This window comes from Musa acuminata, chromosome BXJ2-6 (assembly GCF_036884655.1).
Source record: "Musa acuminata AAA Group cultivar baxijiao chromosome BXJ2-6, Cavendish_Baxijiao_AAA, whole genome shotgun sequence".
Lineage (NCBI taxonomy): Eukaryota > Viridiplantae > Streptophyta > Magnoliopsida > Zingiberales > Musaceae > Musa > Musa acuminata.
Window position 1 is genome coordinate 39,137,191 of NC_088343.1, and position 15,757 is coordinate 39,152,947.

General features: G+C 36.1%; 2 protein-coding genes across 2 annotated transcripts; both read left to right on the plus strand.

Annotated features, from left to right (window-relative positions):
- Positions 1–245: 245 nt before the first annotated feature.
- Positions 246–6,738, plus strand: LOC135613969 (uncharacterized). Its single transcript, XM_065110963.1, has 2 exons — positions 246–495; positions 6,398–6,738. The coding sequence occupies exons 1-2, from the start codon at positions 246–248 to the stop codon at positions 6,736–6,738; spliced, it is 591 nt and encodes a 196-aa protein (XP_064967035.1).
- A 4,414-nt stretch (positions 6,739–11,152) lies between these two features.
- Positions 11,153–11,878, plus strand: LOC135613970 (E3 ubiquitin-protein ligase SIS3-like). The gene has a single exon (XM_065110964.1). It carries the CDS (start codon positions 11,153–11,155, stop codon positions 11,876–11,878), a length of 726 nt encoding a protein of 241 aa, XP_064967036.1.
- The last annotated feature ends 3,879 nt before the right edge of the window (positions 11,879–15,757 follow it).

The following is a 15,757-nucleotide window of genomic DNA, read 5'->3' on the forward strand; positions in this document are numbered from 1 at the left end:
TCTTTTGATCGTTGTCGACAAAGGGCCGTGTACCACACCGCAGTCGCGCATCACGGTCGTGCGCGGGCAGAGGTTCGCTTGCGAGCGGTGGCGGCACCACGGGCATCTCGCACCGCCTGTGAACGTGGTGACTACGGAAGGACGATGGCCGCAGATGGCGGCAGCCGCAGCTCCTGTGAAAAGAGGGCAGCGGCCGCGCCAAGGCTGCGGCCAAGCGTGGGCAGGAACCGCGGTAGTCGCGCGCAATGGCAGCGGGGCACAGGTGGCACAGGCAGCGCCGTAGCATGGCAACCGCGCATCGGCGACGACCGTGCGTGGGTAGGCCGTGCATAGGCGGCGGTCAAGCGCGGGCACGAACCGCCGCAGCGGTCGCTCGTGGGCAGAGGCAGCCCCCCCGCGGCGGCAACAACCGCGCGCTGGCAACAGCCGCGGCCAGCCGTGCGCGCCGTCCGCAGGCAGGAAAGGCCGCAGCGGTCGCGCGCGAGCAGAGTAGCGGTAGCGTCGCAACGGCCGCGCCGCACGCGTAGGCGGCAAGGCAGATTAGGGTTTTGGCATAATTATAGTTTTGACCTCGAGGTTAGGGTTTTTGCAAAATTATAATTATGCCCTTTGCAAATTTAGTAATTCCAGTTTATGTTTTGTCAACATATTTACAGTTTTACCCTCGAGTCTAATTTTGCCAAATTACAGTTCTGCCCTTCATGAATTTCTTAATTTCAGTTTATATTCTCATATATTTATAATTTTATTCTTATGAAATTGAGAATTTTAAGTTATATTCTCAATTATAAAATTGATAAATATGATTTATTATAATTATGATTGAATTTAATCATGATTATATTTTGGTTATTTGATTGGATTTAATTTTTGATTTAAAAAAATATAAATTATGGTTATTTTATAGTTTTCTCATATGAATTATTGATTATACATGTGATAAATAAAATTCAATTATTGTTCTTGGATATTTATTTAGTTATTCATATGTATATATTTAAAATTGTGAAATAATATTTACCTTTCACATGAAGGCAATGAAGACATGATTTATATGTTATCATGATTATCATATGAGTTTTCTTTACTGATTAAAGTTCAATAATTATTATGATTATTCTATTATTAAACTACTTAGCATTAATGTTCAATAATTATTATGGTTATTTTATTATTGAAACTGCTTAGCATTAATGTTCAATAATTATTATGGTTGTTATTCTATTATTGAACTGCTTAGCATAAATTAAAGAAATTAGATGAATATTATTTGTAATTCATTTCCTTAAGTTTTATCTGACTTGTAGTTGCCAAAGTGGTCTTGGATGATAAACTTTTGTGATATGAATTACAATAAAGGTCTTATCATTTATAGGACATTTTAGATTGTATTTTATATTTTTTTGTATTAGTCTTGCAGTCACCAAAATGACCTGGACCGATAATTTATAAAATACATTATGAAATTAGTCCTAAATAATATTAAATAAAAATAATATTCATAATGACATTATAAATCAGGATAAAGAAATTTAGTGAATATTATTTGTAATTTATCTTCCTAAGTTTTATCTGACCGGTAGCTACCAAAGTAGCCTGGGATGATAGGCTTATAGGATATGAATTACAATAAAGTTCATGTCATTCATGGGATATTTTAGATTGTATTTTATCTTTTTGTATTGGTCCTATAGCCACCAAAGTGACCTGGACCAATAATCTATAAAATATATTATTGAATTCATCCTAAATGACATTAAATAAAATAATATTCACGATGGCATATATAATTATGAGATTTAAATAATCCCAAAGGAGAATCTATTTCAAATAATTATGTGATAGGGTAGGATGATACTATTTTGGATATTCTTGCAGTTTAGGGTTGTATACCCAAAAGTAACAACACTATTCCACAAGAATGGTATCAGTCCTCCATAAGTGTTTTTGAGTGAACACTAGATATGTCAATATTTCACCCAAAGGCGAAATATAGATGATATCAATAGTTAATCATATTTTGGAAACTCAAAGCATTAATGTTATATTATTACTGTGGTATTTCCTTTGTTGTGTTTCTGTAAATGTCCTTATACTTTCTGAAATAAATGATTTGAGCATATACAAGTTGTATTGAGTGAGTGAGACCTTGATCAGATTAATTGAACAGAATATAATATTAATTACTGAAAGTTCTATGAAATAAATAATTGAGGTGACTAATAAAGAAAGGTATAAAAGACTCAATTTTATGATACTTAGACTTCAGTATAGTTTACAACTAGCGCATGAGAATATCTTAGGATCAATTTAAATTATCTGATAAGTCATTAGTTGACATCTTACTATGATAGTATTTGAGGAATTTAAGATTATATCCTCAAAATAAATGATAAAGCTGTAAGCTCAAGACTCATAATATTTTGAGTACTACTCAAGGAGTAGGTAACACTAAAATAAGGATGAAGCATAATTCCACCTGAGTTTATAATTATTATATAAACTCATAAAAGAATATCTTTACAATAAAATGTTACTTTTGTAGCAAATAAAGTTATGTGAAGAAGAAATATACTATAAGATTTGATTTGAAATGAAAAAGGTATAATTATAACTTTTGTATAGTTCAAATCAAATATTACGGATATTATTGATGGACTAATTTAATGCTTTATTATATGTTATCAATAATAGATATTTTTATAAAAATAAAAATGTAGAGGAATAAAATCAAAAGAGAATGAGATATTTATCAATGTAGGGAATCATCTTAAAGTGAAAGCAATATTAGTTTGTATTTATCGTTTATATCTAAAGATGATTCAATTTGATAAATTTTGAGAATCCATGTTCTTATAATTCTGGGAATTTAAGTTCTTTACCTAGAATTGTTATAATATTATTTCCCTTTTGATGGTTGTAAACTTATTGTGATTCAAAAAAAAATTAACCTTGAAGTGAAATATTGAAGTGAAATGTAGTTTTATAAACTCCTTGAGGTTATGTTTATCACTTTATGATTTTGTCTCATTAAAGAGAGACATTTTATCATCATATAAATAATCTGTTGAGATATGATTATATATATATCTAATTCATGTAAAGTCTATGACTATTTACATTCTTAAAGTGTATATAAATGAAGTTGATAGACAATTAGATAGAAAAGTCAAGATCATCATATCTGACACGGGTGATAAATTTTATGGTATTTATGATAAACCCAATTCTTTTGTTAGATTCTTAGAAAAATAAGGTATATGATTTACCAGATATGTTACAGTAAAATATGATTGTTGAAAGATGTCATCATACCTTATAGATATGGTTAGGAGCATGATAGATTATTTTTTTTGTACCCAAATCAATGTGAGAGGAAGCTTCAAAGACAACTATGTATATCTTGAATGGTGTTCCTAGTAAGTAAATTACATGACTTCTTTTAAGTTATGAAATGATAGGAAACATGACTTAAGATATTTACATATTTGAGATTGTCCTATAGAGATAAGGATCTTCAACTCACATAAAAGAAAATTAGATTTAATAATTATTTCTAAATATTTTATTATCTACTTAGAAAAGTTTAAAAGGGGTACATATCTTATTGCTTTAATCATAGTACAAAGACAATTAAATCTGGTAACATAAGATTCCTATAAAATAGCAAATCAGTGAGAGTGAAAATCTCGAAATTTAATTTTGATATAAAGGAGATACAAGTTAATACTCCTTTATTATTTGAGAGATTGTTGTTACTCAAATTATTAAATGATTTGATGAAAGTAAACAACAAAATAACATTATTAAACTCCCACATTATATTGATATTGCTATTAATGGTCTTATAGAACAACTATAATTGATAACTTTGAGAATATCTCAAAGGGGAAAGAATCATGTTATTTATGGTTATTATGTTGTATATCTATAAGAATTATATTATAGGAATCAGAATGGATCCCTTATTTTTGTCACGGGTCATGAAAAGTAATTATTCTGAAAAGTAATATGATGCAATAAAAGAAGAGTTAAAATTAATAACCAGAATGGTGTCTGATAAATTTATCGAATTGTCCAATAATTGTAAAAGAGTCTATTATATACATGTGATTCAAAGGACAATGTTGAACGATATAATGGTCAGACTTGTGGTTAAAAGTTTTACTCATAAAGAATGTATCGATCATAACGAGATTTTTAATGAACTCATTAAGAATCATCATGACATTAATGATTCATTATGAGTTTGAGTCATATCATAATGATATGAAAATATTTTTAATATCTAGCTTTATATGGGTTACTCTAAATGATTTACAAAGAAAATGAAAGAAATATAAAGTTTGGTATGCAAATTCAGGAATCCATTTATGATTTTAAATAAGCTTCAAGGTAATAATATATAAAGGTTCTTGATATCATTATTTCATATTTAAGGTAAATACTATTAATTAGTATTTATATTAGTGGGAGCAAGTTTATTATATTGGTCCTATGGATAATATTTTGTCTTACCTATAGTGATCTTGATTTATTATACTAAATCAAGAATTTATCACTAAAAGTTTTAATATGGTTGATATGAATGAGACATTTTATATTATTAACATTGAGTAATTCAAGGATAGACCTCAATGATTATGAAGATTGTCTTAGAAAGGATATATCAACCGAGTCTTGAAAAGATTTTAATATACAGTTTTGTTCAGTCAATCATAAAAGCAAAGTTTTAGTCAATAGTAAATGCTTGAAGATGACTTGAAAAGAATCAGATAAAGAAGATATTCTTTGTATATGCGCAATTGGAAGTCTATGCCCAAGCTTGTATTAAAAAAGAAGATATCAGTTTTTACAATTAAAATATTGGGTATATATTGAAGTCACCCAGAAGTAAAAACATTAAAGGACTACAAAGAAAATAATATGATATCCGGAAGGGACAAGAGATTATATGCTCACATGTATGAAATTATATCAGCTTGAAATAATGGTATTTTTCATATGCTGATTATATAAATTGCCTCGATAATAGGAAGTCCACCTTACGGTTAATATCTATGTAATTAGAGAGGCAATTTATTATTATTAATAATAGAAGTTGATTTTGTGGTATGCTTTGAGGCCACTAATCAAATTTGTGACTGTAAACTTTTTATCTCAGGACTTGGTGTGGTCAGGCTCAATTACTAAGTCGTTGAAGATATTTTATGATATTGCAGTAGTTTTCTTCTCTAAGAATGACAAGTACTATTGCATCTATATGCATTATGGTATAAAGTACTTGATGGTTAGAGAAGATGAGTCCAGAAACATCTAATGTAAATTAATTACTTGAGTTCCACTGTATTGATTGCTGATCCATTCACTTAGGACTTATAGTCTAAAGTATTTTGAAAGAACATGTTCTTATGATTGGGTTTGTGAGCAACCCATAAAGGATATGGTGATGCATGTTTGAGTGGATACTATAATTGACATTCTTACTTACGTACTTAAAGTTATTTGTTTCTGCTATCCTGTTCACAATTATGTATGTACATATTATGGTTGAATGTGAAGACAGGATTGTCTTAACAAGACAAATTATAGGGGTCATTTTGGACTACATTAGGAAAGACTAATAGTATTGTGGTACATAGAAGGAAGTGTGACATTGATGGCATACAACCGCTATGACTCATATTGTTAGTCAGACTTAATGTAGTATTATTATTGTTATTGGACTTATTGGCCTATTTTCTAAAAATTCACACGTGTGTATATAGTTTTTGTAAAATTTCATAATCCAATTGAGTCAAATTGTTTTAAATAAATTTTATTTATTTGCTTTTATTTTAAATCCTTTTATATCTTACTGATTAATGGGCCAAATGGGAGAATGTAAGATTATGTGGCCCTATTTAATTAAGTAAGATATATTATCGATATGATTGGATTCTAATTATGGTTATTGGCCAATAGAAAAGAAGTCCATGTTAAAGTAGGATTCCTTAGGAGATAACCTTGATGGGAGGAACTCTCCTAATAACTTATCCTAGACCCTTAGCTCTCACCTATAAATAGACAGGACCTCTAGGGGCTAAGGGGGGCATCTGATAGACAGGGGGTTAAGAGTACGTTTGAGTAGCATCTCAGCAATTGAGAGATTAAGGTTTTTCTCTCAATCTCCCTCTCCCCTAATCCCCTAATCCATCAATTTAGGTGTTCCTGTGAAAAGATAGGAAGAGAGGAGAAGGATTAGTTTTTCTTGCATATTTCAGATCCGAAGATGAAGCGTTTGAAGATCAGATAAGATTTATTTTTTCTGAACAACAAGAAAAGGTACGCATCGTAATATTGTCAGATCTAATTTATTTGATTTCAATCTTGGCATAAAAGTTTTTTCGCATTACAGACAGCATGATTACAGATTTTATGCTAACACTTTTGGCTCACATCCCGATCGATGAGGAACCTTCTTGGGACGTTGAAGGCGTCGGCGAGGACGGGGATTTCGGCGGCATCCCGGCGTCGACGGACGCGGTGAAGGAGCTGGCGGTGGTGAAGTACGAGCGTGGCGGAGATGTCAGAGAGGAGAGTTGCATCATCTGCTTCGAAGAGTTCGACGAGGGCGTGGAGGTGACGCGGATGCCATGCAAGCACGCCTTCCATGGCGGCTGTCTCACTCGATGGTTGGAGAGCAGCCATGTGTGTCCTCTCTGCAGACACGCCATACCTGCTTCTGCTGATCCCTGAAATGCTTCTCCTCTTCTTGATCTCCCCGAGATTCAGAGACATCTTCTGTTTCCTGCCTCTGGACTGCATATTGCTACAGATGAAGAGAAAATAAGTGCCAGCGGATGCAGTCGATTCAAAAGGTAGATAATGGCTTTGGTGTTGTACACACATTGATGAGGACATGAAAATAAAACTCTATACAATCCCATCTGGTGATCTTTCTTGTTTCGCTCTACTACTCTGTTTGTGTTGTGCTTGTTAGAGCTCTCTGTTTGTGGCAGAGATCTCTCTGTTCTATGCTTACTGCAAGCATCCTCTGTTTATGGCAGATCAAACAATTGTAGTTATGTGTCGTTCAATTTCGATTGGGAGAGCAAGAGAGTAATTATGGGTCCAATTTCAACCTGTTTTGACCCAATTCAGTAACTTGACATTGCTCGAATTTAGCATAATTGTGAACCCTAATTTAACTTCAAGAAAAATTTCAAAATAACATTCATTATTTTTTTGATATAACACCGAGTCTTTCGGAGAGTCATTTATTCTTCCGGTGTATTAACATTCTTTTGGCATCTCAGTTGATCCTCTAGTGTATCATCATATCTTTAGATATCTCAATTTATCCTTCTTCAACATTTCATATGATGTTCGATTTTTCAGCATAACATCAAGAACCTTTATCACAAGCCCTTGACACCACTTTTAATCTTCTTGCATAACATCTAAACCTTTCGTATCTTTTATCAAAATACCCTTATATAATTTTGTTTACTATAAGATTAATTTTTGAAACTTTTTAAATAATTTCATCATCAAAATTTTATATTTAACATTAAAGGTCAATATTCCACGTATCAACTATTACCAACATTTTGATTTTATTAAGATGAATTTTTTTAAATAATTAAAAAATCATAAATATTTAGGAAAATATGTAAGAAATACCATAATAATCACAAGGGAGGGGAGGATTTGATCTTGGCAGTTATTTGATTGCAAAACCTCAATGGCGAAGTTTACATCATAAATTGACCAATAAGATTGATATATATTTTATTTTTAACTTAAAATTTTGATTTTAAATTCTTTTAGTAAGCTTTCAAATTTGCAAGATATATCTTAGGTAATGTTTTATAAAATACTCATATTTTAGATATTTTCTAAACAGTTACTCTCATTTTATTTTTTTTAGATATTTTCAAACCACGCTTCATTGTCGCTATCACCTTCATCGTCGCTCTATCACAAATAAAATCATAAATAAGGTGTTTGATATGATGTAATACTCGTATATGTTCATGATTTTATTCATGTTTTATATAGCATGTAGATAACTTATAATAGGTTTGGTAACCTCATTTTGGTTAGCTTTTATGGTAATTTTAGGCTTGTAAATGTAAGTTATGTGCCATTATCACGTATAGGTAAAACTGTCCAGTAATAAACTATCTAAGTAGTTATTTTATGGATTTTCTAGCTCGATATAGTAGTGCGATATGTCAACCAACATAACATCCAAGAGCTACCTAGGTGGCACATGGCTAGATAGGCTTTTGAGGTAGTGTTCAAGGCTCCTTCGCTACCTTATTCTACTATAATGTCATGTGGGTACTTATGAGGATTTTTACTCACGACAAACCACCTTGGACCTTTTGTCACATGACCATTCGGAGTTTGCAAAATTTATGTTTGTAATATGCATCGTCTATCAAATATTTCTTGGTAACAACATTCGCTTAATATTTTTTTATATGCTATTAATATTCCTTAATCTATTTAAAATCATGCTTACCCATCTGATGAAGGCTTTAACAAAATATTTTTTGATAATAGAGAAATAAAAAGAGAAGAAAGAAATAACGATAAAAATAAATGGATAACTACGATACTCATTTTAAGACAAAGAAATGAATTCCAAAGAAAAAAACCGCATCTTCGCATGTGTTGCATGTGGACATTAGAAAAATAAATATGATATCATTACTCACATATATAATGTAAGAAAAGTTCATTGTTCACTATATTCTTATGGTCTCCATTATAATGTTCTTTTTTATTTATAGGCCTAAATTTAAGAATAAAAAGAAAAATATAATTATATCAAATCAAATATATGATAAGTTCCACTTGATAAAGGTAATAATCTTTTACTTGATTTAACAAATAATCTTTCTTTCTTAATGACATTATTTTTTGGTATATTTTCATCTTTGTAGAGATGAATTTTTAATATTTTTAGTCAATATTTGTAGTATTCGATTAAGATCGAATCTGATTGAGAATTGACTCATTTGCTTTAATATCAACATTAAATTGGATTTAGAAAGCGTTTAGATTTGGAATCCGACGCGTAAATTTAAGTGGCAATAGAATCCACGCGTCCAGTGCTAATTAGGATTACTCCCCCACGGCAACGCTATCCTATTTGGGACTGAGACGGCTATAAAGCCGCTCCGTGGAAAACCCGAGAGCACACGGTGGAAGCGCGAGAAGAAGGCGACGATGGAGTTTCGTTTCAGTTCTGCTTCTTGGGATTTCAAGGCTACGGTGACGGGCCGGACGCGGGCGTCGCAATTACATAGACAATTGGCTCCTGTGATGATCAAGCTACGCTACCCCGTGATGACCCAGCAGGGACCGCGCTACCGCCACCGCTACTTTGCGTTCACCGTCGCCCAGTTTATCCACCAAAGATCTCGCCAACACGCGATCTTCTCCCTTCTCTGCAACGTACGCACCCACGATCCTAGTTTCCTCTATATTCCGCGCTCGGAGCTAGATCTCGTTGCCTTCTCCCATTCTCCAGTTGTGTCGGTTTTTTGTTCTGGCCGTGGGATCGAGATTGATAAGGTATATGTTAGGTCGAAGACATGTCACAACCGATGCCACGCCGCGTCACAGCCGAGTCAGCAAGGGGAGCACAACTACGCGCTAAGTCAGAATCTGTACAGAAGCGTTGTTTGGCATGTCCCGTCCCGGAAGCTCTGGACGGCGCCGTCTGGTGCCGCCCCTCGCGTCCCGGGACGACGGCCGTACAGAAGTACCGTCTCATCCCTCGAGGATTAGTCGTCACGTTGAACCCACGTGCGATCAACTCTCGTACAATAATATAAAAGCCCCTGGCCGGCATCCGGCTAAGGAGGGAGAGGACACAAAAGAAGAGAAAAACAACTACTGACTTGCTCATCAGAGGGGCCAAAGTCGGGAATCACCCGACGAAGGTCATTTTTGCAGGAAAGCGGCCACTCTCGAGCCACGGGCATCTCAACTTGGGAATTGCCATCCGGTGAACGAAGATGAGCTGCCAACCATCCTGGAGACGAAGAGACACTGCTCAACACGGACGACGCCCGAACCGAGAAATGCTTATCAACACCCCGTCGCGAGGGCTTGGCCTACCTCGGCATCCAACTCAGTTGACAGAAGACTCCCGACATCGACCCGTGGACCAAGCCGTGCTAACTCATCAGCCACGGCATATTTGTTCACCAATATTTTTTGCGCTAGAAGGCAGGTCATGTCGCAGGAGCATCCCGCGGGAGCTCTCCCCGAGGGAGAACCACCGGCCGGTCACCCTTCTGTCGGGCCCGGAGATCAGCCCCTCCCCGTCCTTTGAGATGGGGGGATCTCGACCTATCTTCTCTTTTGCAGGTCCTCAAGGGACCATAAGAACTTTCGGAGAAACTAACCTTTTACAGATGGACACGCAAATGCACCACATGAGTTAGGTAGGACCAGTTAAATCCATGATAGCCCATTGTCCACTTATTGTCATTGAGAAGGGGAAGGAGAGGAAAAGATGAGAGGGATAGGTCGAGCAATGGGAGAGAAGAGGGGAAGGGCAGGATAATGTGATGGTGATGACAACCAAGGGAGAGGGAGGGAGGAGAAGGGGTAGTTTGAATTAAAATGAGATAATCATTTGAAAAAATGTAAGATATAAGTATTTTTAAAAAAATCATGCTTATATATTTAAATAAAATAATAAAAGTAATAAAAATTAATTCAATATATTACTATCGAGCTATATAATAAAATATTAAAGTATTAAAAAATTAATTCTACATTTTGCTGTCGAGCTATATTTTGGATGTCCATGCTTGATTGGTTTTAGGGAGGAATTAATTTGGCGTCCAGTAGTGAATGGCTTTCAACACGGAGCAGGAAAGAGTTGACTTTCTAGAGATGACGTCATAAAACCCTTCAATGTCCAATTAAATCTTCACGAATAATCCATCAAGAAAGAAGCAAGTTCGTTCTTCCGTAGGATTTCAACACGTGTCGAATGGAACAGCTTTCGGAGTCCAACCCGCAAACTTATGGGGCAACGGAAACTACGCGTCGGATTGTATTTAGGATTTGTACTCGATGAATTCGATCCCGTCTCGGATTCCGAGACCAGAATCTCTGTCTCTCTATATAAAGCCGCTCCATGGTAGGAATTAAGCCGAGTTCATTCACACGGTTGAAGTGCGACAAGAAGGCGATGGAGACGACTCCTGTCCATGGCCATGCCGATTGGGTTCTCAGGGCCTATCAAACTGAGGGGACGCCGGCATCGGCTCCGGTGGTGATCAAACTCGGCTATACCGTGATGCACATTGTCGAAGGTCGAGTCGTGGAGGAACCGCCCCGTGCCTACCACACCTTTGTCTTCACTCTCGGCGACTTCCTCCACCAAACATCTCGCCGCCGGGCGATCTCGACCGTTCTCTTACGCGCCGGCGTCTATGGTTATGACATCTGCTTCGCCGGGTGGATGGAGAGACAACTCGTTGCCTTCTGCAATGATCCAGTCGAGATGGCTTTGAACTCGGGCAGCGGGATCGAGATGATCGTGGATGTACCTTTGGCCCACTTCCCGAGCGATGAGGAAACTTCTTCGGACGTCGAAGGCGTCGGCGAGGACGGGGATTTCGGCGGCATCCCGGCGTCGACGGACGCGGTGAAGGAGCTGGCGGTGGTGAAGTACGAGCCTGGAGGAGATGTCAGAGAGGAGAGTTGCATCATCTGCTTCGAGGAGTTCGACGAGGGCGTGGAGGTGACGCGGATGCCATGCAAGCACGCCTTCCATGGCGGCTGTCTCACTCGATGGTTGGAGAGCAGCCATGTGTGTCCTCTCTGCAGACACGCCATACCTGCTTCTGCTGATCCCTGAAATGCTCTCCTCTTCTTGATCTCCCCGAGATTCAGAGACATCTTCTGTTTACTGCTTCTGGACTGCATATTGGTACAGATGAAGAGAAAATAAGTGCTAGCGGGTGCAGTCGATTCAAAAGGTAGATAATGGCGTTCGTGTTGTACATACATTGATGAGGACATGAAAGAAGTTTTTGTGCGGATTGTAAATGAAGTATGTAATGAATTGCCTTTCTTAGGCAAATAAAACGCTATACAATCCCATCTGGTGATCTTTCTTGTTTTGCTCTACTACTCAGTTTGTTTTGTGATTGTTAGAGCTCTCTGTTTGTGGCATGTTCTATGCTTACTGCAATCATCCTCTGTTTATGGCAGATCAAACAATTATAGTTATGTGCCGTTCAATTTCGATTGGGATTGAGCAAGAGAGTAATTATGGGTCCAATTTCAACCTGTTTTGACCCAATTCAGTAACTTGACATTGCTCGAATTTAGCGTAATTGAACCCTAATTTAACTTCCAGAAAGATTTCAAAATAACATTCAATTTTTTTGGATATAGCACCGAGTCTTTGGCAAAGTCATTTATTTTTTCGGTGTATTAGTATTCTTTTGGCATCTCAGTTGATCCTCTAGTATATTATTGTATCTTTCGATATCATAATTTATCCTTCTTATATGATGTTCGATTTTTCAGTATAACATCAAGAACCTTTATCACAAGCTCTTGATACCACTTTTAATCTGACATCTAAATCTTTCACAATCCATTTCTTTAGTCAAAATACCCCGATATAATTTAGTTTATTATAAGATTAATTTTTAAAACTTTTTAATTAATTTCATCATCAAACTTTTATATTTAACATTAAAGGTCAATATTCCACGTATCAACTATTACCAACATTTTGATTTTTTTAAGATGAATTTTTTAAATAATTAAAAAATCATAAATATTTAGGAAAATATGTAAGAAATACCATAATAATCACAAGGGAGGGGAGGATTTGATCTTGGCAGATATTTGATTGCAACACCTCAATGGCAAAGTTTAGATCATAAATTGACCAATAAGATTGATATATATTTTATTTTTAACTTAAAATTTTGATTTTAAATTCTTTTAGTAAGCTTTCAATTTTATAAGATATATCTTAGGTAATTTTTTTTATAAAATACTCACATTTTAGATATTTTCTAAACAGTTACACTCATTTTCTTTTTTTTAGATATTTTCAAACCACACCGCTAGTTTAAAAATTATCAAAACTATCTTTTCCTCCGCTTACGCTTCATTGTCGCTATCACCTTCATCGTCGCTTAATCGCAAATAAAGTGATAATTATGGTGTTTGATGTGTTAATACTGTTTGCATCTTTTTATTTTATTCATATTTTATGCAACATTTAGATGGCTTATAATAGGTTTGGTAGCCTCATTTTGGTTAGCTTTTGTGGTAATTTTAGGCTTATAAATGTAGGTTGTGTGCAGTTATCACGTATAGGTAAAACTGCCAAGAAATAAACTATCTAAATAGTCATTTTATGGATTTTCTAGTTCCATAGAATAGTGCGAAGTATCAGCCAGCATAACACCCAAGAGCTACCTAGGTGGCACATGGCTAGATAGGTTTTTGGGAGAGTATTTGTTGAATCTCGAATTTTGATGATGAAATCAATTAATAGTATTTGTGATTTGATATGCATTTTGAGTGATGCAGGAAGCTTCGATCAAAGAAAGACAATTAAATGTATGAAGAATCATATTGGGCCAGAGTAGAAAATATCATAAGATTTGACATCGAGCCGGAGGATCGGTCGACATATCGAAAGAATACTTTGGGCCATGAGTTCGGGCATTGGGCCAAGAAGAGCGAAAATTACGCCAAGAATATCGGAGTTGTGGAGATCAAATAGCTGATTGGGCAATGACATACCAGACAACATGTACCGAAGATTCGGACGAAGCGCTGATGAACCAATGACATACCGAACAACATGTGATTTAATTTATAATAATTACCTTGATTAAAGTAGGTTTTAAGTGTGCAGGATTAACTATGATAGCAATCAAAGCATAAAGCAAAATGAAGTCTCAAAGTCAAGAACAAGATTTCGTTGGGAGTTCGAGAGTTCGTCGGAAGTCCAGATGTTAATCAAAAGTTCTGCCGGAATTGATCGAGAAGTCCAAGAGCTTGCCAAAGAAGCTCATCGAAACTCACCAAGAAGATCATTATGAAGTCCAGAAGCTTGTCGGGAGTCCGTTGGAACATTGCCAAGAGATCATCGAAAGTTCCCCGGAAGAAACCTAGACTTACCAGACTTATTTAACTTAGTGTATGCCTTAAAATTCATAGTTAATACATAATTGGGTTGGAATTGGGCCAACTCAATTAGGGGCCAACTTGGCCCAAGATTAGGCTGTATTGGGTCAAGTGTAACAGTCCAAACAATGACTCAATAGGTGAAACCATCGTGGCACAATCTCCGAGACTGTCAGGCAGTGGTACTGTCAGTCTGGGCGGTGGTACCGCCAAGACTCAGTCTCCGAGGTTGTCAAGCGATGAAACTACCAGACTGGGCAGTGGTACCGCCCAATGACAGAGTGTCAAGCGATGGTACCGTCCAATGTTAGTGCTGCAAGCAGTGGTATCGCCCAACACAGGCAACGGTACCGCCAGGACCCGAAAAACCCGGGATGATACACTTTTAGGCTCCAAGTTTGAATCCACTTAAGGCCTATAAATATCCCTCTCATCCCTGGTTAACATACACAAGCACAGAGAGCTTAAAATTGGGAAAATGTTGTTGCAATCACTTGAGAGAATTCCTCCTCTAAGTCTAAGTTTAGAATTCTGTTTAGGGAGGAGGAGTGAGTGCTTATAAAAGGTTGTCTCTGTGAAAAGAAAAGGAGGGGTGTAAACGAGTAGTTGATCTTCACCTATTGAAAGGAGATTAATAGTGGATGCTGGAGGCCTCGATATAAAAGGAATCGGTGGAGTAGATGTAGGTCACTACAACCGAACCACTATAAATTAGTTTGCATTTCGTTTTGAGCAATTTACCTTTACTGCAAATTGCTTTACCTTCTTATTGCTTTCACTACACTCTCATATGTTTTCAAGTTAATATCTTTACGAAACGGTTTTCGTCAGAATTGGGTTTAATCGAAACCCGATTAAACCTTAGTGATACTCAGACAAATATGAAATGACATTCTAAGACCTAAAGGCTATTATGTTAGAATAACTTAGTACTCAAATTATTAGACTATGGGGAATATTTCAAGGTCCATATAGATGCTTTGGACTTTGATATTATAGTACTTAGGTAGGAGGGTCACACGGTGATCTATGAGAGTCCCAAGCTCAATGAGACCTAGCAATGATATTTGGTGCACAATAAGGAGATGATAGTCCACTATCTATGAGTATGTCGGTACTATCTTCTTAAAACATATTTGTGCTAAGAATTGACAATATCATATTGAATTACTTCCGAACTCAAAAAAAGCTCTCCTTAATATAAGCATGATAGCAAGACTTCATAGTTAAATTTAATATAGCAATTCAGTACAAGCCCAAAAGAGCAAATGTTGTAGCCGATGGATTAAGCAAGAAAGTATAGTTGATGAATGTTGTGCAATTAGAAGGCGAAGGCCAAGCAAGTCAATTACAATTTAACTTTCTTTTAAGATGAGGGATGGAATGTATAGTGATCTATAGGTAGTAACTATGATGCAACTGATTGAAGAAGGCAAAGTATGATAATTTTGAACCCAAGAGGGACTCGTCTACCCCTAAAGGAATATAATTTATATTTCTTGAGCAAATAATTTGAAGTGTAAACTCTTGAGAGAGTGTCATGATTCCCTTTGGGCAGGACATCTAAGTATTCACT